The sequence below is a fragment of the Strix aluco genome, chromosome 2, assembly GCF_031877795.1.
Source record: "Strix aluco isolate bStrAlu1 chromosome 2, bStrAlu1.hap1, whole genome shotgun sequence".
In the NCBI taxonomy this organism is placed as follows: Eukaryota; Metazoa; Chordata; class Aves; order Strigiformes; family Strigidae; genus Strix; species Strix aluco.
The window spans coordinates 40,055,409-40,078,296 of record NC_133932.1 but is presented as its reverse complement, the minus strand read 5'-3'; the positions used below and the strand labels follow the sequence as shown (position 1 = coordinate 40,078,296).

General features: G+C 38.6%; 1 protein-coding gene across 2 annotated transcripts in view; it reads right to left on the bottom strand.

The window, feature by feature from the left end:
* Positions 1-21,672, bottom strand: part of TRAPPC10 (trafficking protein particle complex subunit 10) — a 45,989-nt gene extending 24,317 nt beyond the window's left edge. Inside the window, exons 1-9 of one of the 2 annotated variants that reach the window (XM_074814477.1) lie at positions 21,480-21,672; positions 11,157-11,238; positions 10,325-10,460; positions 9,030-9,226; positions 7,088-7,283; positions 5,845-5,956; positions 4,586-4,833; positions 2,158-2,304; positions 148-262 (exon numbers count right to left, since the gene is read on the bottom strand). In XM_074814477.1, coding sequence (XP_074670578.1) covers positions 148-262; positions 2,158-2,304; positions 4,586-4,833; positions 5,845-5,956; positions 7,088-7,283; positions 9,030-9,226; positions 10,325-10,460; positions 11,157-11,238; positions 21,480-21,570 — 1,324 coding nt within the window. In that variant the 5' untranslated portion in view covers positions 21,571-21,672. Of the gene's footprint in view, positions 1-147; positions 263-2,157; positions 2,305-4,585; positions 4,834-5,844; positions 5,957-7,087; positions 7,284-9,029; positions 9,268-10,324; positions 10,461-11,156; positions 11,239-21,479 lie in introns of those variants that run through there. The other variant, XM_074814478.1, reaches the window with a different exon arrangement.
* Between the last annotated feature and the right edge of the window lie 1,216 nt (positions 21,673-22,888).

The following is a 22,888-nucleotide window of genomic DNA, read 5'->3' as shown; positions in this document are numbered from 1 at the left end:
CTAGAAGAACTCGTAAGAGATAACAGTTCTACCAATGTTTTTATATATGTAGGAATACTTGGAAATTATAATTACTGATGTATTTATACACTATGTATTTCAAACAATGTCAGTTATTAGAAAGAATGAGTGCATTCCCAGTAATACCTGTTTCAGGGCGTTCTGCTCCCAACCCTGCTAACAGATCAACAGTTCTGTTAAGATCTTCTGAATTGGGTCCTTTCTCTGACACAAGTCCACACAGGTAACCCAAAGATTTTAACTATAAGAGAAACTAGATGTTTGTTTTCAGTAGGCTACAAAATCAATATAAAACACTCCTTTTATTCTATTACATCATTCCTACAATACATTTCCAATGCTGTCACATTATACTGCTTATAAGATCTGTATTAAAGTTGCTTCATGTGAAGAAAGTAGAGAACCTTTTAAAAGTAACTGTTATTCTCACAGTACAAATTGCTTTTATTAAGAATTAAACTGCATATAGGTTACTGATGCAACGTCAAAACACATGCATATACACACATGTCCTTACATGCATAACACCTAATCGGAATAAATCCTTCTATTTTTCCATGTGAACATGGACAAAGCCCGAGATATTTGGCAGTTATCGCTGAAGATCATTTCTAATAACTGTGTCTGTATTTTTGAAAACTATATAATCAAGAAATGCAGACAGTCTCCAGTACACTGATTAGACAAGCTTGTAAATTCACCTGCAGTGTTGTATTCAGGTGAAAACCTTTTTGAAAAAGAGATGATTAGCATAGCTAATGGTGTTAAAACAGTGCCACACAACTACCATAAACCCCCCCTTCTAGACAGCACTTGAGACCCAGAAGTCAGCAGAGGATACTGTCTTAAAGAAGTTCAGTTCTGTTGCTCATTTGGCTAATTCATTTACAATAACTCAATCAACTACCAAGGTAAGCCTGCAAAAGAAAAAAGGTCTCAGCTTGTCATATTACCGTACACCATATAAAATGGGGATGGCCATTAACTTTTCTTCCTTTTAAGTTCCACTTAATTTTGTCACTAGTTGCTAAATTTCTTCCATGCAGTCTTTTCTACCTTCCTGCTATTCATTATCCAGCAATTTTTCCCTTTACCTTCTGTGTTAGAAGAGCTATGAACAGGAAGAACATTTCCAACCCGGTACACACCTTCCATAGAAACATGTAAGGAGCATGGAAGAATTTGATACACCCATCACAACTTTAAACAATTCTGTTTCCTTTATTTGATCTGCCACCCCTCTTTTTTTTTTTTTTTTTAAACAGTAACTCCTCAAGGTGAAATTGTCTTTCTCTGCTTTTGTAATAAGACAAGGACCTCAGTTAGAGGATTCCTAAGTCTACTGAAATATGAACAAACTATGATTAAAATAAATAGAAAATATTCTATAGGCTATGCAAACAAGAGGATGAGCTTACGCTGGCCTTCAAAAATATCCACAAAGATCACAGCATGCTATTTCAGTAGGTTCTGGAGTTTGTAATCTTTCTAAACTGTTTTTCAACAGTGGAAGGCAGCAGCAACCTCAGACACCATCTCTTTCATAGAAACAGAGTAAGTGGAACTTGAAAAGACATTCATGTAATTAGGGAAGGGGCTTAACCAAACTGAAAAGGCCACTTCACAACTTTTATTTTATGGTAAGGGGTGGTAACTGAAAAATTGCAAATTATTACTTAATTGACTCTTTCACAAGCTGCCAAGGGTATCATCTTCACTGAAGTTAGGGGTCTATTACTACCATATTAACATTCTGAAGAAATAATAAACTATGCAAACAGACTGCTGTAATCTCTATGCATCCAAATCCGGGCAGTTTCTCCTGCTACAACTGAAATTCATACTCCCTCTCTTAGTTGACATGGACAGAGTTTGTTCTGGAGTTTAATTAGCCAGTCATTATCAAAATGGGGTGGGGGGGAACCACAGAGGTGAACACACTCTAGTTATTCCCAGACCTCATCTGACAGTGGAAAAAGGGGATTTAAACCTGGGTGTCTCATCTATACTAGATCCAAAACAATATACAGAACCCCATATTAAATTCCACCATAAAAAGGGAAAAACCTGTTCCACCGAAACAAATGGTCTACTACAAAATTGTAACACCACAACTGCAACACATCATTTGCTCACCTTCTCAGTGGCATAGCTCCATAAGCCAACTGTGTGGGAAACATTTGCATCTATTTGAGCCCTATCACAGCAGCCTTCTATTCTTTGTAAGACTTCCAAACAACTCAAAAATACCCAACAATCCAAAGCTCCAGGAGGAACAGAGACCTGAAGATCAACAGATAAAATTAACTGGGAAATAAACATTAGTCAGATGAGAAAATACTTCGGCAAAATACTTTTCTTGATATAACGTAGCAGAGCCTCTTGGAAGAGCTTACTCTAAGAATACACAAAAGACAAGCCAACTCTTGATACCTCTTGAATAAGTCATATAAATCAGTTCATGAAACAAGGACAGCTACGCAACTAAACAGTGATTATATTAACTAGATTTGATACATTGACCAAGATGAAAGAGAAGGAAAAGAGGACTAATAGGTACTAGTACTTAGAAAAATTCCCAAAATTTGGAAACCAAGCCTAAGGAAAGCAGAGTTATGAAAAATTTCTGTAAATTTACTACTACTTTCCTAAGGAGACATCAGATCTAACTGAGACTGAAATTAAAAGTACACTAGGAGTAGATTAAAAAACCTGAATAAAATAAATTAGCCTAAGTTTCCTTCACAACAATGTCTGTTAATCAAAGGATAAGACATCTGTCATGAACAACTAATTAAAGAATGGAGATAAAAACAAACAAAAAAAGGACCAAGAAGGGATTATCAGTCAGGACATGATAGAAAGAGACAGGAGAATTTGATACGAGAATATTTTAAGAATCAAGATAAAGATAAGCATAACGATCTGGAATATATCACAAAAATTGTGTCTCAAAATCCGGTTCATAAACAATGCAAAAATGTTCCTTTTAGAAAGACTATGAAAGTCTTGAAACCCATAATAAATTAACTAATAATTAGTATACTTAATAATTACTAACAAGGTAACTAACTAATGTGATAGGAAAGTTCAACACGCAAGCACAATGCATTTGAAACAAAAATAAAGATCTGAAAGAATTTTCAGGAAGAGAAAGATCGTAAGAACAGAGCAGTTTAGATTTCCGCTATGTCTTCAGTGGTGTCAAGGCACATTAAAAGGTTTGCCTGTATTAAGAAAAAGGGTCACAACAGGGATAACTACATGGTATGCACAGGTAAGTGTCACTGTCTCACTGCCTGAACACCAGCATTCAGTCTGGATCACCACATCAAGACAAAAGTATCAGAAATAAGAGACAGTGCAGAGAAGAGCCCCTAATGCTGGAGGCACAGGGCAGACTTGGAGTGGAGCAAAAGAGGAATTGCAGGAAGTCATTCAGATATTTAGAAGGCTGCATGTATTTGTTTTGGAAAGAAAAAAGCAACCACAAAACACACACAAAAAACATACTATCTGTGGGAATTACATATTAGTTTTAGAATACATGAAGGTGTCAGCAATGCATCTGAAGTAGATTTTCTGGTTTTAAATGTAGATGAACAGATGGAACTTATGGAACTTGCTACCACAATGTCAGACAGGCAAAAGTTAGCAGCTACTGTTATAATAGCACAGATAAAACTAAGAGAGAAGCAGACACCCACGGGATTAAGGATATGGATGAGTCACAAGGTGAAATCCAGAAATATTCTCACACACACTACACTGTTCCTATTCCTGTATTTCAATTCACATACATCTGTGGTCATACATGGAAGATGATCAGTGTACAACATCCCAGATAAAGCCTCTTTAGAGGATTAAAAACCGCCAGCAGAAACTGAAGTATGGAGGGAGGAGGGGTAAAGCATGGAGGCATGCAACATGACAAAAAGCTTTGAGCACTGTCACTCGTTTCCATCTCTTCCTTCTGTCACTGCATGACAGCCAGACACACATGCATAACACAGAAAAGCATTAGCAGGCACCAAAAGGAATCACAGTAAGAACCACAAAAGGTAATCAAAGCAGCATCCAACTGGCATGGCAGTAAGAAGTCCTACTGTAGATACTGTTTCTAATTCAAAACTGTTTTTTGTTACAGACTACTAGCCTGCATAGCAGCACATTAACCACTCTGCCTTATCTTCTTCAATATAATACTGTTATAGATTTAAATGATGGGAACTATAGTTCAAGAGACTAGTAATAAATCCAGGGAAGAAGCAGACAAATTATCTACCATCTTACGAAGGTAACTTTCCAGGTGAAGACTAGAATAGTTTAACTAAATACAGGTTTGGTTTCCAGATGTGATGTCTCCAAAATCTCCTTCCAAAGACATCCTCATGATGAAACATTCAACTGTAGCACTGTTACAATTTGTTATTAAAGCATCATTTTGATAACTCACAGCCAGTGCTTACTGTATTCTGGTCACCAACATCTCAACTTTAAAAATCCTGTTAGATCATCATTGAATAAAATCATTCACATAATGGAATATATTACACTGACTCACTTCTAATAGCTTGAGTTCTTGCACGCAGTTGTGAAGAAGCTCCAGTGCTCGCTGGGAAACCTCCCATGGCCTCTGCAGGAAGATTAATAACGTGCACTGGCGAGAAAATAGGTAACTACGCAAGTCCAGTAGAGTAGCTTCTTGATTCTGAATTAGCTCTCTCTTCTCCATGTCTATTGGTTTTCGGAGAATTAAACCATTCCAGCTCCTCACTGGCTGGCAAAAAAAGGTCAGCCAGTTTGCACCATCTAAGTAAATAAAAGTTAACATCCAAGAATCAACCACTGCTTTCTATCAAAGCTGCTTCCTCCTCCCTCCAGAGGTTGCAAGCTGGCTTATTTTCTCTAAAGTTTATCATACCGATAATTGGCTTAATGTCTTAACTTCAAAAACAAAACCAAAAAACCAGCAGAACTTCCACAGCTAATTAGATAACTGAATTTCAGAACATTCAAACACCACTGGCATTTTGTCTTATTAGGCATATTAGTTATTTGTATAGTGGCAATGAGTTGTAATGTATTTCTTAGCAGTTAAACCCACCTGAAGTTCAAAACAAACAAGCTTTATCCAGCTATCATGGATAGATGTGCCCCCATTTTCAGATATAGCATCACGTTCAGTCAGGGCAAATGTATTTCACTGCAATTACTCCTGTACTATATTTTTACAAGATTCATAACACATACCTGATTAAAACTGTTCTATAACAACATATGCTTTAGTTCATTAAAACAGTTTGAAGTTATTCAATACTTCTTGCACAGTAATTTTTCTTGATCTTGAGTAGTGCAGATTACGCACATATTTCTACTCAGTTTTGTAGCGATTACCAAATGTCTTACGTAATGTGAGGCAAAATTGAATGCGTTTCTCCAGGAAGCTCTTTATTGAATAACTTAGAAGAGAGCTGCGAAAACAGCAACTGTCTCTCAGCCAGATCGATACTTGGGTAATTATAGAGTTTCACGGCTCCCTTTGTAACGATCACAAGAGTAAGAGCAAAACGCAGGTTTTCATTAAAAGTTGCTTCTAAGCCTCAGAGATGAAAGACAAAACTTTAATAGATTCTAACTGATGTACGCTTGAGTTTGCATACAGCATAAAACAAGAGCACAGGCTGTGTAGTGCATCTTCACTGCAACGTACCATCTTTCTCCCATGTACACATATGGTACCCAAAGCACTGGGCTGTTTAGTGGAAGCATAGCGAAGAAATTAATACACTTATAATTTATTTAACATTTTAAGACACTTACCACCAGCCCCAAAGTTGACAACATATTGAGAAAACAAGGCATCCAGTTCATCATACTGCACTAGCGCATCCTCAAATTGCTGCAGCATCTCAAACACGAAGGCCAGTTCTTCCTTTTGACACACAAGCAACACAAGGAGCATGTTACTGATATTAGTCATGTCTGGTATTACAGCCTACCGCCATCCATACATAGAGCTCAGGGAACTACTTTTCCCAACATTCTTTCCCTTCCAGTATTCACACAGAGGAAAACCTGCCATTGTAGCAGATGTACCATTTCTTCCTAACACAGAGAGGATCACAAAAGGAGATTAAGTCATACAGCTATGCCAGTAAACTCTGTTGTATATCCAGATCCTGATTCACTAGCAGATAATTGTTCATACATCTATTAAAAGTTCGAGTTTAAAAAAAAAAAAAAAATTGCTGAAGCCTCATTTCCCATAACAGTAATAATTTTTTCCCCTCTGTTTACACTGTGAAGGCACCAACTGCAGTATTAATAAAAGGTTCAGTTGTACACAGAAAAGAAAGCCAAAGTGGTAAGTAGAAAATGTCTGAAAATTAGGTATATCATATGGAAGAGGTAGTGCATAAAGTCAAAGGAGATATGAAGATGAGGTGGAATTGGTGTGGAGAACAGCACTGTACAGGATCCAGAAAACTCAAATGGGATGAAGACCTCTAATTCTACTGAGAGTTTCTTCCTTTTTTCTATACCAGCTAAAAAAAAAAGACATACTTAGAAATATAAAAAAATTGAATCCAAGGCATTCTCTATATGGGCTACTTCAAAATAAACATTTTTCTAAAAATCACCTCTGTACATACTGATAATAACCCAATCAAAGAAAGCATAGCAACGTTCATACTAAATAGCAATTACAAATTTGAGTGTCTTTGCACAAGCACAGTAATGGGACATTTACCCAAAATTCAACAGCAACTACTAAAACACTTCCTAGAAGCAATTTGTTTGCCTCAGCTGAGGTTCACAAAACTTTGACAAGCCTGAAAAGATTCTGCTTCTATAATAGCACTGTATTACAACACAATGCAAACAAGATCTAAAAATGCTGCTTTTATACCTGTCTTCACATTTCCTGCCACAAGCAAAAGAATCAAAAACTTCAAAGAACGAGCAGAACATTATACATACCAGAAAGCCAACTACAACAAAAAAGAAAGCCATTATTAAAACTAGGACTCAAGTTCTTTCTTCAGTAAAAACAGACTCTTACCTGGACCATGAAATACTCGCAGAAGCTCCACCCTGGCTCAGTCCTTTTCTCTCTCAAAGTTCTCATGTCATCTTCAAACTTGCCTAAGTTTTTGGTAAAAGACATGAGTAGCAATGTCCTGAGTTTGGTCAGGAAGGCATTCCAAGATTCCTGAGAACGGGAAGAGTCTTTCAAAGGGTCAGAAAGTACCACACATCTGTAAAGAGATTGACAAAAATTACTTCTGAGGAGGTAAACATAAAATTCACATATAAATGCACACTTGAATACTGTGCATACCTGACAGATTCAGAGTGAGTAAAATTTAGTTTTTTGTTCAACACTAATCAGAGGAAAAAAAACAAAGTTGAGGGTTATCCTTGTTTGTTTGGGGGGTATGTTGGGGTTTGAGGGGTTTTTTTGGTTGGTTGGGTTTTGGTAGCTTTTTAAAAACTTTTTCATTTATGTTTAAGTCTGTGACAGAGTTTATGAGAAGAGTTAAGTGTTTTCCACAAAATGAGTACTACAAAGTTTTACTTTTTTTGAAGCAAATAATGGATACATCATTTCAATTACTTAAACACAAGTAATGCTGTAGCTATCCAAGAAAAAAAAAGTCTGTTTAGCAATACAAATCAGCAGAATAATCATAGTTATTCCTGGCAAGGATTATGCAATATACAAATCGAGATCCATTAGATCACATATAGTCAGTCTTTCCTAAGTCACTTAAAATAATCCTCCATAATATATTCTTACAGTATCTCAAATTTTTTTTTTTTTTTTTTTTTTTTTTTTTACACACATCCTATGTGCTAAAACTTCCACTGCTTTTCTCAGAAAATAAATAAAAAGATCCCATTAATTCATAAATATATCAGTCTTTTTTAGAGCATTTTCTTTCCTCAGTTTTTCCATCATAATTTAGTAACATTCAAAAAACTACTGGTATCTCTAAAGGCAGGAAAATTTCTCATCCAAGTAAAACACCATTTCTGGTTAGAAAAGTAATCTCATCCCATGGCAAAATGATTAAATGAAGTCAATCAATCAGTTAGAAACCAAAAGAAGTTGTTGAATTAGAGCTGTTCAAACTATTTGCCCAAATAATCCTGTAATATATCAAACACTGTCTAGGTACAAAGAAAGTGCTGCCAATGTACAGCATGTTATAACATGATGACCTGCCAGTCACTGTCAGCTCACACCAAGGTACAGAGTAAGTGCTTCCATCTACTCTTTTGAACTTCAAATGTTTACCCTGTCACTCATTTTTAGGGGGAAAATCTCCTGTTTAAAGTTAACTCTTAAGGTTAAAAGAAAAAAATGTAATATATAACATTCAGTGCAATGTTTCAGAATGAGGAAGACAGTATCTATTAAAGTTGGTTTCAAATTAACATTTGTGTATTTTGTTGACTTCAATGAGAGCAGAAACAGTTTCCTATATTCATTATTATTTTCCTTAGAATAAAAACATCTGAAAAAAAAATGGCTTTAAGTCAATTATAGCAGAAAGGTGATTAAGTGAAAAGGCAGAAAGTACAATGGTAAAAAATAGGCCCTATTGGATTCATATTCCCCTCTCACCTGACTCCCACTACCTTTAATGCTGGTAATACTTTTGCAAGCACTTCAGCAAACAAAAAGCCCTGAAGTTTTAAAAAATTATTACCACACTATTCCTCTTAAGCCTCTCCTAACCAGGAGGAGATACTTGAAAGTTTTTTTGGAACACATTTCAAAGCCACCACAAATTCAGAAAGAACTGAAAATAAACTCCTCCCTTTATTGCTTGTGTCAGTCTTCTTCAAAGCACAGGTCTTAAGGTACCACCAGTTTGAATGCTGGACATCAAGGAAAGTCCTTAAATGAGCAAGGAACCTGTTACACAGGGAGTTGAGTTTTTAGATCAGCACACTAGTCAAAAGGTTAAAATGTTTGCAGATAAAAGAATGTTTACCTGTCACTTTGTTTGTTACAAAAGTCATTTCTTATTTTATCTACTATAGAGGTTCGGGGAAGGATATTTGTTTTGTTCTTTTTCTTGGCATCACTCTCAACTACCACAATTAGCCAGTCCACTGAGTTGTGAGCTTTGAGAACATTCTGCCACTTGGTGATGTCATCCTTGACTGTAGTTTTGTACACTTCCGTATCCTGGGATGAGAAGTGGTGAATCATCAAATCAAACAGACATTCTGAACAATTTCAAAAGGCAAGTTTTGTTCCAACAGAAGACAAACAGAAAGACATATCAAATAGAATTAGTGACAATAAGTTCACTTACTGAAAGAAATCAAATGAGATAAAGTATAGTAAGGTTATACTCTTTGAATTTAATTTATTTCTAGTATTTTGTTTAACAGTAAATATATTTTAGTATTTGGTAAACTATCATTCTTTAGCTTACTGAAATTAAGATTTAAAAACAATTTAAATTTTTACACATTCTTGAACTTCACAACAAAAAATGTTTGAAATTACAAAGCTGAACTGTTTTATTCTCACATAGTAACAGAAGTGTGATATTTGTGCCTTCTAACACTGCTCAAATCTCAGTCTGTTTAAAAGCTTTTTCATAAAAATTAAAAAAAAACACAGAAGCGTTGTTTGGCACTTTTTTGGCTTCTGGGTTGGTTTCAAACAAATCAATTTAGATCTTAGGGCGGTTCTGGATACTTTTTGATTGGTCACAGATCAGATGTCACCTTTGCCCTTCAACTGGAAAATTAATTCATAACAGAGGCCAACCAAAAAGCAGTGAACTGTAGATAAACAGGATTAAGACATTCCAAATCTTGCTCAGTTTGATTGCTGACATGTACTAATACCTGACACATATGGAAGATGAGCTAAAGAAAAAACACATATCTTAAGATTTAATCTTATGAATAGATCATAACTGAAATACTCTGGCAACATTTCTGTATCATGAAGCAAGTGTGTTGTACTGCAGTAACACTTAGATCCTGGGTTTTTTCATGACAAAGTACTGAAAATAGATTATTCAAAAGCCTGTCCTCTTAGTATCAAGCAACATTACAAAGAAATACTGCTTATGGCAAAAAGTACTCAAGATGACTAAGTTTTATTTTCAATAATATTGGGTATGCATGTTTATACAATGCAGACTTAATTGTTCAAATAAGCGTGAAAAGCAAATGAAAAATACCAGAGAGCACAAGCAGAAAGTCAAAATCATTTCACTTATAAATCTGAGTAATCAGTTTTTCCCAGTATTTTTCTAATACTTACACAACATTCTGTCCAATAAATATGAAGAAAGGGAAAAGTCAAGAGAGCCTTATTCCCCTCTTTGGGTAGTAGCTCTTCTTTAAATTGAACAAAGTTAGATTCTAGATGAATCATCTTCGGAGCACGGCCGTAAGACCTACAAAGTTTAAAAACTGAAATCAGTGGACGAGACATACATAGCAAATACAAAAATGAACATTTATTTTGGGGAAGAGGAATAAACTGAAATACTCTGGTATTGGAAACTCACAAATTACACTTACTGCAGTTTGTATAAAGTTAACTAAAACTTGGTATCATTTGAAATGAGATAGATGCTCCTTTTTGCAAAAACAGGAGCTAGAAGCTTTTCAGCTTTCATTAGAAGACTGTCTATATCTCTAGGACCTCTAAAGGTACAAAATTCCAAATAAGAAAATTCCCAGAATATTTTTTTCCAATCAGAAAACAGTGTGCCATACCAAACTTTTTGCAGGAAAGTACATTTAATTCCACATAAGTTCCACCTTCATTCTCATTAAGAAGAAAGCACGTCACTTTCAGAACATGGCTGCCAAAGCACATCAAAGTACACACCCAGACAAACCCACAAACCACAAAATCAAAAAGAGAAACACAGCATTACTACAATTTTTCTTTCGGTGAAGTTCAACATAGCTGAGTAGAGATGATCATCCTGAACAACATTTACCTAAGTCCTCCCTTCCTCAAGTCAGTTGCTATATTCAACTCAATTTATGGTAAGAGCTTCTCAGAGCACAAAAAACATACACACTCCCAAGTCTGAAAGCACACACTGAAATAGTATCACAGAATAAAAATGTAAGTTTACCTTCTCCATTCCATGGGTTCTCTAGGAAGTTGCTGAGAAAGTGTAGGATATAAGGAAGTAAATAAATTCTGATCTCCAGCACCTAAAAGTGAAAGGCATTAATCTATTATCATCTGCAAATTATAGAAAAGAGATTAATAAACTATACTATTAATGGTTTATTCTTTCAATAAAAAGATGTAATTTTGTCTGCTGTGTGGAAACTGGAGACTAGCACTGAACTAGACTTTTTAAAATCGCACGCTCTCATGACCTAATTCAACACTTTAACAAGACATATAATACATATACTGTTTTAACTTCCTATTATGATTCTCCACATAGCTACATAATCCATATACCGAAGAGAGCAGTATCCATAAACAATCAGCTCCTTAGGTGGAGTCATTGGCTAAACAAAATATATTTAAAAAACCTGTGAAGGCTAAATTCTTGAGACCAGAAGACTGGTTAGACAGTGGTTCACATCCCTTGTGTAGCTGGGCCTACCATGAAAAAATTAGCATTAGTATGTTCTGTGTTTTACTGGGTTTGATTCCTCTCTCCCCATTATTCTGAGGCTGCTGTTAATACGAAGCAGCTCCGTGACCACCATGCTATTGTTGCTGCCTTCAGAAACATCAGGTCTGTTCAACATGGTGCAGGTCCCCTGGAGCTAGCTCTACACTGTCACACAGATATGTGGTCAGGCTTAATTCATTTGAGCTTTGAACAACTGCATGAAATGCAACACCACTGGAGTAGCTACTTGTATACAAGACAGAACAAAATCTAGGGTCTACCATATGAAAAAAATATATTATCAGTAACCCATGAATATCAACTCTTAAATTCTGTTCTTTTCCTTTGGGTACAGGGAGAGGACATGACAAGGAAAAGACAAGCTTCAAGTAAGTTCTTCCAACTTCTGATGGCTGTCAGCATCTTAGATCAAAGAGCTGGTAAACTCTGGAACAAGGTACTTTGTCAGACTGATCAGTCAACCATACCACCCAATGCATAATGCCCAAGTAGTCTTTTATGATACTTAAACAGAAAACATGGCATTTGACATCTGGCAAACAGGCACATCCAAATGAGAAGGGAGTAAGATCAAAAATATATTTGCCACTGCATTCAATCATAGTTCTAAAATCTGTTATGTCACGTTCACTCTCTAAATCTGGGAGAATGAGCTGGCCCATACTAGTTTAATGGTATCGCTTATTAGATCTCCCATCTGCATGTTGCCCTGAGTTATTACAGCTATTGCTCCCTTCCCTGTACTTCCTCCTTACTGCCTCATCTTTGGCTGGCTGCATTCCCCTCTACCAGCAACTGCAATTTAGTTCTAAAAAATCCTTTATTTCCTGCTATTGAGCCTCTACTTTTGACACTCCTCCCCCCACCCCGCTCTCCCCCAGGGGAAGAGCTACATTTTCCAATTAAGATTTCAAAAGGTATATAGGCAATTCTGATATTTCCTGGTAGTTTTCCATTTGTTTCCTTTTTACAATCATCTGCCATTGTACAGCCCAACCTGAACAGAAAGATCTTCTTACCTTCCTGCAGAACAGGGAGCTACAGGTAGGGAAGTATCCCACATCCTTTCTTCTCCCTCCCACCACGCAATCTCATCTCCGGGCACACAGCCAGGCATTACTTCCACAGTAGCTTAGCACTAAACTTTATCTTGGAAACCCTCTTCTAGTCCACTCACCTTTTCCCAATTTTCTTATATATTATTTTCATTACCAGCCACTAGCATAATTCTATCACAATAAAAGAATTTAAAAAATTAAATTTTAAAGGTCTGATTAGCTGTCAAAACAAGAAAAAACAGCTCTTCTGATGTCTGACCACAATAACTATTATTCAATGATAGCATTTCCTAGAATAGTTAAAAAACAAAATACAAACAAAAAAGCCCACTCTGCTATTAGTGCTTTAGCCTTAAGTCTCCAGAAAGCACTTTATTCTTGACTCTTCACCTTCATCTTGTTCTGCCCGAATTAAGTGTACTGTACCAAATCTTATTTAAACTACAAACAAATGTCGAATACCAAAACAAGTGTTAGTCATACTGTCAATGCTGTCTTATGCCAAGTTACAACATCTCTGTGAGCTAGGCCATGGAGAACAGTCTATTGATTTGCAAGTCATTACTGCCCATAGGAAGTAAAATGCGGCTTAGTGATTTAGCAACAGCACGATGACCACATCAAAATGATAGCACACAAAGCTTGGAGCCCGACTGAGAGAACGAACGACGTATTTTACCTCTGGAGCACAACAAAGTGCTCTTTCTGTACTGCACCTAAAAATCTAATGTATGCCACAAAAGTTTCAGAATTCAACATCCTGAGTAAAAAGGACTGCTCCAGAATACAAATGAACTACTAAATGATAATGTTTAGGCACCCTGTTATTCCAGACCACCACATCACATTATCAGCTTAAGAAAGGTACATTCCTTTTAAAACCAGTCAATTTTTCCTCCTGCATTGGTTTTGAGGGCATATAAAATACATTTAGGAATGTGTTTTATGATTAAGGCATCTAGGATTAGAAGAGAGAACAGACCTTCAATGCAAAATACATCGGCTATCTTTTGAACACAGACCAAATGTTGCTACCACGTATTACAAACACCCAAAGGTTTATAACGTTTCAGATTCTACTCAACTAGACCCTGTAATCAGCATGTTTGAGCTACTCAAGAAAACTAAAAATTAAGTTATCAGCAGACAACAATAGCACAGCACTGACAGAGGACAAATATCAGTAGTAAGGACTTGTAAGCACCATAAGACTGGCAAGATGCACATTAAATTGGTAACTGCTTGCTACTGGACTGCAGCGAGGGAGGGGAACACCTCACAGCAAGTAGACGAGCATGAGCACAACCTTCACAAATAACAGAACAAAAAGTCCTCAAAGATCGCTCTAGTTTTGGAGTGATGTTGTACAAGATTCCTATGACTCAAGACCTTAAGCAGGGTAGAAGTCTCATTCTCTTCTGTATATATGCCTCTGAAGACTTAGTAGTTGCTGCATCCATTATCTACTTTCCAAAATATTGAATAAATTAAAAAAGGTAAAAGAAGAAAAAAAAAAAAAAAAAGAGAAGAAACCAAATCACACCACTACAGAAAATTTTGTTTGCATCTGACTGAATCTATGAATTTTGAATGAAACATTCCAAAACCACAAGTAACCCTGGAATTCAAACTTAAAGCAAACCCCAAAAGTCTGCACAAAAGTCAGAACTGCTTCAAAGATTTTGTTATAGGTTTTTTGTCAGGGGTTTTTGAGGTGGGGGTATAGGGGTGCTGGTGTTTGTTTTGGCTGGGGTCTTTTTTTGTTGTATGGTTGTTTTGGAAGTTTTGTTTTGTAGGTTTAGAAAAAACAAAAACAACCCTACAGACTAATACGGCCAGATACCTAAGCACAACTGTATCACAGCAAATTCATTTCAGTGGATGGGTCTCAACACTAAGACCTCACTCAAAGGATTCTCAGTAATGGAGAAAAGCCACTCCTAGCCGAAGTGTAAAGAATGATCAGATACAGCTGAAAAGGAGAAGGAAGGATGTGCGTACACGGGTAAGAAAAGTAATTCTGGAATCCTACCATAACTAAAACAAAACAGCCTGCTAGCAAAGGGTTTTCTTTCAGAATCTTTTAGAATCATCAGAATTAAATAAGACCTAAATATCCAATAGAGACAATAACTAGGGAGTAACATTAAAAAGTCATCCTTTATCACTTAAAACACAGTAAGAAATGCACATCTTATGTTTTATTAAGTTTCTCTAATACAATTATTCTATAAACAATATTAAACTAATCAGATTTAATAGATTTAACACGTTTCAAAATTATACATATTTGGTACTATTTTAAAATATATTCTACAACTTCTCTAATTTCTATTATAAATTTAATAAATATTTTCCATTGCTCTATTTTAATACTTGATTTATTATAATTTTTTTGGAAAAAAAATTTATAGGAAAAAAATGCTAATCCATAGTCTCTGGAGCACCTACCTCAGCTTTTATACCATGTATGTCTGAATTAATCTACTCCCCATCTGGATGCCAACATACAACAAATAAAGAATTACCGTGTTTTTTCTGTAAGTGATGTCACTCCAAGTATAGGGTGGTTCTGTATGTGAAGTGGTAACATTTTAACTAACAAAATAATATAAAGCAGGAATGTTCAAATGATATACATTAGAAAGAAACACTTCTGGAGAAAGGGAAGAAAGGAGAAAGCATGTTTCCTCTCTTTCCACAATACAAAGTTCAGAGAGTATGCCCTTTGCCATTTATCTAAACACTTCAGAAACGAATTAAGACAAAGAGGTATCTGTCCAGAAACCAAATGCAAATTAAGCAGCAGAACCTTAAAAGGGTTTTACAATAAGCCGAAATCAAACACTGAATCAGACAGCGTAAGTTAAGGTTTCTATGACCTTCAAAGACTTCATGTCCACCAAATTGACATCCAAAATGTTAAGATGGCCAGGTCAGGCAAAAGAGGAACAAAATTTACTCAAATGAGTCTTAATTGTGAACCTGGCTGTAAAAACTGATTACGTAAAGCAAGTAAAGAACGTCTGTATCTTTTGTTCAAGGACAGGCTCTATCTCTACATAGCAGCTCATAACCATAAACCTAATCCTGGGGAAAAACTCTGAAAATTACGTTAGCCAAGAACTGAGACAGGCATCTAATACCAAAACACTCCTTGTTTAGGTTACAGCATAATGCAAAGGTGACTGAGTATCCTAGCAAATACAGCTTTAAAAGACCACATGAATGTTCAAAGTACTAATTTTAAAAATTTTATGCTATTGGTCCCGTATTTTCTTTTTTTCCATTCTTTCCGCCTTGTCTTTCTCCCTGACATTTTGGTAAATCAAGTCAATGCAGCCACCCTCCCTTCCCTCTACCCCTGTCTAGGACACTTGTTCTGCTGCAAATCTGTACAGAAAGGATATAAGAACCAGAATGACTGCCTTACCAGGACTCTCAAGAGGACCACATACTCTTTGTAGCAGCTGTCTGATACAAAAGAACCATAAAATACTGACAGTTTTTAGTTTGATGGCTGCCTAAAAAACACCAAAAAAGAATTTATTTTTTTCTAACACTTTCCAATCTTCTTAATGTTTATAGGCTTTGTCACTACAATATCTGAATATTCCACAATTTTTTTCCTCTAGAGAAAATTATCCCAACCCACTAACTACACAGGCCGTGTAAAACAAAAACTCCTGAGGTCAGATGACTGAAGCAGACAAATATTTTCCTTTGATACCAATGACAAACCCAGTCAACTGAGATAAAAGGTTTCAAATACCTTTAAAAGAGCTCAGTGCCAAGACTACACTTCAGTGTGGTTTTGCCTAGTTTTTATCCCCAGATATCAGTCACAGCTAACCACTGATCCCACTTATTTTTCCACTGGTAAAAAGTTCTGCTATAAATATTTTTTCGTAATTCACTAGTCTATTATAAGCAGATCCAGCTTAAGTTTTGGAAGGCTAGTGGGGTTTTAGTATTTGTTTCTTTTAAAGGTCCTCCTCCCCCCCCCCACCCAGATTCATGTTCAAAAAAGGTCTAAAAAACGAAACACAAGACAGCTTAATTGCTATATAAAAATCTCAGCTGATTCACTAGTAGCCTGCAGAAGAAAACCCTTCTAGTGAAACTTTACATCTTTACTTACTGCTGCCCCACTAAATCTGTAAAATAGGGGTTAACACTAACAAGAATACGCTGCTGCTTCTCACAACATATATAATCAGATATTTAAGTACAGAATTATACTGGATCAACTACACAACAGTGATGACTTACAATGCAGACAGGAGTCCTGTTTGAGAACAGGGAAAATGCATTTATAGTATATAGTTGCTTAAAGGGTCTCACTAGCAGCAAATCATTCTAATCACTTGGGCTACGCGCCACTTCTTGTTGGCACATTTTTTATTACATCTACCTACTAGTAACAGAAGAACTTTTGAATTAAGCTCTTCCAGTTCCAGAACAATATTCTTAACTGCAAGCATTTATTTTCACTCCAAAAAGATGTAAATTCTTCCCACCCCCCCCTTCACATCTATTAACCTTTTCTGTTCATGCTGCTCTTGTAGATATTTGCAAACGTTTTCTATTCTCCGGCCTACAATGATTTTGCTGATGGTTTTGCTCTTGCTCTATCACAGCACATTCTGAACATGGACCAGATGAAAGTGATGCATCCCATTCTCTCCAAAGATTATATAAAAAGTTCATTGTACTAAGACAGAGTCTTGACAGTGAGAACAAATACGCACACACACAATATATAAACAGATACTACACGGTGATAAGGAATATTCAACAACTGCGTGAAGATAATTACAAAAGAACAACTTGGTAGAAAAGCTCTGAAAAACCTATTGCTTCCTTTAGCAGGATTGTCTTCAGTCTTCAACTTCCTCTCCCTATGGATAGACAGAGCTAATAATGTAAGTGCAAACCAGCTACATAAGGACAAGTTCTTTCATCAGAACACTTGGTTGATATATATGTGCAAGAACATTATATTAAAGTTTCAAAGACTTTCTCAAATTAAAGTTTCAAATAGGACTCACAAGAAGGAAGCAACATTGTTTTGGTTTTCTAGGAAAGCAATCTGAATTGTATAAAGATTATGTCTAGTCAACATTGCAAAGAAACTACCCAAGTTTAAGATGTCTGATGCAAACACTCAACTTGCCTCTTAAAAAAAAAAAAAAAAATTAATAATGCTAAAAATAATATTTCTACAGCAGTGAGAAAGCTAGAAGCTGACTCAAAATCCTTCATAAACATACAAGGTCTGGTAGCAATGAAGCTAAATTGCTACAAACTTGAGACTTTGCAAGGTAATGTGCCAGAGCGAGCATAACCACAGCTGGACAGTGAAACTCCCCACAGAGTTTACAGTCTACTAAGACCAACAGTATAAAAACATGATTCAAACTAATTTGGAACGGAATCATCATAGCACTCAGTCCTAAGTGACAAGAATGATTTAATACTACACAGGATACTGCCATCTTGAGAAAAGCAAAAAAACCATAAAGAAATAGCATCGTTCCATTAATATACTACTTTTTCCACGCTTACAAAATATGGTTGTCTGTCTGCCTGGAGAAAACATCTCTAGAAGTTTTTGGTTAGACAGTTTGCCTAGTTGAATTCTATTAATCTAAACTATTAAAACTATGGGGGTTTACCAGTTATACAAATACCATAAATACAAGGCTAATGCATCTATACACAAATTCTGAGGACAAAATTATTAAGTTACTAACGTGAAGAGTCATGACAAAAACTGCATTTGCAATTGGCATCAAATATACAAGCCACGTGGAATCTGCCATTTTTATTCTATAGGCTGAAGTCTGTACATACATAAAGCGCTAAACTCAGGATTGTACCAGTACAGCAAATAACTACTGTTACAATACAGGCTAACTCACAGATTTGAAAGCATAACTCTACCAAAGAAGCATTCCTTTCAGAGTACTGTCAAATTTATTTCAAGTAGATTAAAACATTTGTTTACAAAACATCTCTGGTATGCAGTGTTCAAAATAAGTTTCATTCCAAACAAAACTCACTCTTCTGTTCTCCTTTATTAAGGATAAACCCTAAGAGTTAACAGTATTTATTTCATGATACAAATATTTATCTGGCAGATTAATCTAAACCTTGTAGCAATATAATAAGAAGCTAGCCATCCCCTTGCAGGTCTGTTTTCCCCTCATGTGCACCTGCTAGGTGGGGCAGTTACTCCAGACAACTCCCAACTGCCTGAAATCAGAACCCCAAAACAAAAGATAAACTGTATTTGTTGAACAGCTTCTAATACCTTGGCTTTGAATGTGTTTTCCAACAAGCCAATATCGAGCCAACAATTCTTTCCCTGGAAGACCAAGCTTCACCTCCTCATAAATCTCCAACCAATATAATGCTTAGAAGAGCTTTCCTTCAAGTAAGTAATTTTTGTTGAATGCATTTGTTTGAAATACTATGGTCTCCAAGTACTCCACTTCCCTGGACAGAGGAAAAGGGAAACTAAACCAGCTAAAGCAAAACACATTCCCCATTAAAAGCAAATGTTTTAGTTTAAAAATGGCAGCCAGTCACCCTTACTACACTCACCAGAGAGGTCATCTCTGAGCACTTTTACTCGATTAGCCTTATTTTTTAATTAGTTCGTCTCAGACAAAGCAGTTCTACTCCATACCAGTGACGATACTACTGTCATACTTGTTCACAGCACCAGAAAGAATTCCTTTAGTCCAGGAGCAAGGCATACAAATGATACATAATGTTCACCTCATATTTCATTTGTAAGTATGCTGCTACCGTACCGTATGGTGGCAAGTCCAAAACATTTTGCAAACATAACATACGCTCACTCACTACTTTATTTTATTTTAATATTTATTTTCAGCATCAGATTATTGGGCTTGACTGAAATGTGATGAAATTTAATGTTTGGAATTTTTTAAATTTCCTTGCACAAAGAGGCAAGAGTTCTTTTTTGCATTTACCAACAAAAAAGCAAGCCTGAGGTAAAACTGCATGTACTTCAACAGACTGAAAGATGTATTACTTATTAAATCATATAGGAACAGTAAGGACGGACATGGACACACACCCCACCCCCAAACACTCCAATTCCGAATACAGAATAAAGTCAGCAAACCTAAAAAGCAATCTACCACAGCCTGAACAGTAGTGTTAACACCAACAAGGACGGCAACAATATCCTCCAGATGTTTTGGATATGTACATTTTTCTGACTTTAAATCTGAAGTGAAATGGATTTCAAAAGTCTTGAAGTATGTAAGTACAGAAGATTCAATATAGATATCTCTGACTTCAATTTATGAACTGCACCGAAAAAAACTTTAAGAAAAAAAGCACATTTATAAAACAGTCTGAAGAAAATATATATACAGAGTTCTGTAATTATATAGTTATGAGATTATAGCTGGATATTTTTTTCTAAATATCACTATCAGTTGAAGACCTTAATCATCAATGCTTGCTTCATAATAACATGACACAGACCTGTGAAAGTTTCTATTTCACACACACATAAAGCATTGCCAGTGTTCTACTGATAAAGTAGAAGTATGTAGTTTGTTATGTCACCGATAGAGATATTTTTGACTGAGAACAAACAGCCACTGGTTACCTTTTGTTAAAAAAAAAAAAAAAAAAGGCAGCAGAATTCTCTACACTGTTCTCATTCACCTTTTTATTACAAGCATTATAAATGTAGTCAGAATAGACTAGACTATTTCAGTTGGAAGGGACCTACAACAATCATCTAGTCCAACTACCTGAGCACTTCAGAGCTGACCAAAAGTCAAAGCATGTTATTATGGGCATTGTCCAAACGCCTCTTAAACACCAACAGGTTTGGGGCATCGACCACCTCCCTAGGAAGCCTGTTCCAGTGTTTGACCACCCTCTCGGTAAAGAAACGCTTCCTTGTGTCGAGTCTAGTTTACCAGTGTGTTTTAAGTGAACTCTGCGGGCAACTCTCTATACCTGTAAGAGCATGGGAGCCCACGTTTTACACCAGGACCCGCGCGCACATGTCCCAGCTGCCTGCCTCCGACGCCTGGAAGCACCAATTCATCGCTGGGACCACGCGATCTGGTTTGTTAAATAAACTGTCTCAGAGATGAAACCAAAGCCCAGCAGTTACAAATTAAATTATAATGTCAGCGGGAATCTCTCCTCACCACAGAGGATGTCTTACTTCTCGTGACTTCTCTTACCCAGAGCAAAACTACACAAAGCTCGCTGGCAAGAAGTTTAGCGTTTAAGATTTATTGTCGTATTTGACTCTTCCCCAAGCACCTGTAAGCATGACGTTCGTTTTTATTATTTACTATAGTCCTGAAACACAGAGAAACAGACCCAAGTTTGTCCACTGCCATTAAAAGGGAGGGGGGGAACCAGTAAAGAGGCAAAACCCGCCATCAGAGCCCCTTGCAGGCGCCGCGTCCCTCAGGGCCGAGCGCCGGCGCCCAGAGCCGCGGCCAGCCCGGCACCTCCGCCGGGCCGAACGGCCGCTCCCCGCCTCGCCCCGCTCCGGCCTTCCCCGCCAGGTCAGCGCCCCGCACAGCCCCCGGGCACCGCCCCGAGCCGCCCTTCGCCCGGGCCCGGAGGGGGCACCGGCCCGCGCCCCCCGCGCCGCTTCGGACGGCCACTGCTCCCACCCTCCCCCCGCAGCGACCGTTAACGCCCGTCCGGGGGCGCGAGGCGCACTCACAGGTCACGATGGGCTTGTTCTCCATGGTGTAGATCACCGGGGGCTTCTCCCTGCCCTCCTCCTCGGCGGCCGCCGCCGCGGCGGGGTCCATGAGCGGGCGGGGTCCTCAGCCCCGGCTCCCCCGCCCGCTCGGCGCCATGGAAACGCCGCCGCTCCCCCCCCCCGCCGGGGGGCTGGGACGGGCCGCTCCGCCTCGGGGCCTGCTGGCGCGGCGCCCCCCCCCCCGCCTCCCCCCACCCCCTTCCCCGCGTCCCCGCAGCGCCGCTCCGGAGGGGAAGGCGGCCGAGCTCATCCGCTTCCTGGATCACCGGCGGAGCATTACCGCTTCCGGGGAGCGCCGCCGCCGCCGGCCGCCGCCGCCCGGGCCCAGCGCGGCCGCACGGGGGTTAACCCGGAAAACGGGTGAAAGAAAGGGGAAGCGCGGGGCCGGGCGCGCCTGCGCAGAGCGGGCGGGGCGCAGCCTCCTCCCCACAGCCCGCGCCGGGGCCGCGCTCCCCTCGGTGCCGCCGGTCCCCGCGCTCCGGGCGTGGGGCAGCCCTTGGCGGGCGGAGGGCTCCTTCCCTCGTCCCCGCCGCCGGTAGCCCCAGGGCGCTGGCAGGGCGAGAGGGGGAGAGATTGCCACCGCCGGGTGCTCTGAGGCGACTGGGGGAAATGAGCCCCCCCGGCCGCCCGGTTCGCTGACACCCGGCGTGAGCGACATGAAGCTTTATTTAAATTTGTTACGGGGCTTCTGTGAGGCTCTGGTAGATCTCGTGGCCCTGTCAGGCTGCGGGACAGGGGGCTGGGAGAGGGACCTGCCCGGCTGGGCCGCGGCTGGGCTGTCCCTGGGCCAGGAGGCGGCGGTGGTTTGTGTGGCAGGTGCGCTGCTAATTTTCACAAGTGGGTTTAAGCTTCTGCTCATCACCTTCGAATAATCCCCTGTGGCAGCATGGAGAGCTACTGTTTTATCTTTTCAGCCCAGGCAGGGAAAAGAAAAGTGGCATACGCGCAGGACTCCGTAGCACATGCTTCGTGCTTCAGAGCCTTAGGTCACTCCTGTGGCTGTTAGAGCCTACAGCTCAGATAGTTTAATGGGAGTAAGTGCATTAGGGATCATATTTTCCACTGACCTCAAATACTTTAAGCAGTTTTGTTGCAGGCCATCTTGAAGACAGGCTTTACAGATCATAGTGAATCGGGCAACAGCTGGCAGGCCCTATAATTCACGGGTTGCATTCTTGGAGCATGGAAACCATGAAGAAGAAAGGATAAGGAGTTGTGTGTATAGAGTGTGAGCTCAGAGGGAGGATTATAAAGAACAGAAAAGAGCACATAGCATGGGCAGGTGAGTAAGGGGAGGTGAATGAGATACAAGGGCAAAACTGGCTCATGCAAAGGAGGCACAATCATAAGTGTATCTCCATTCCAGG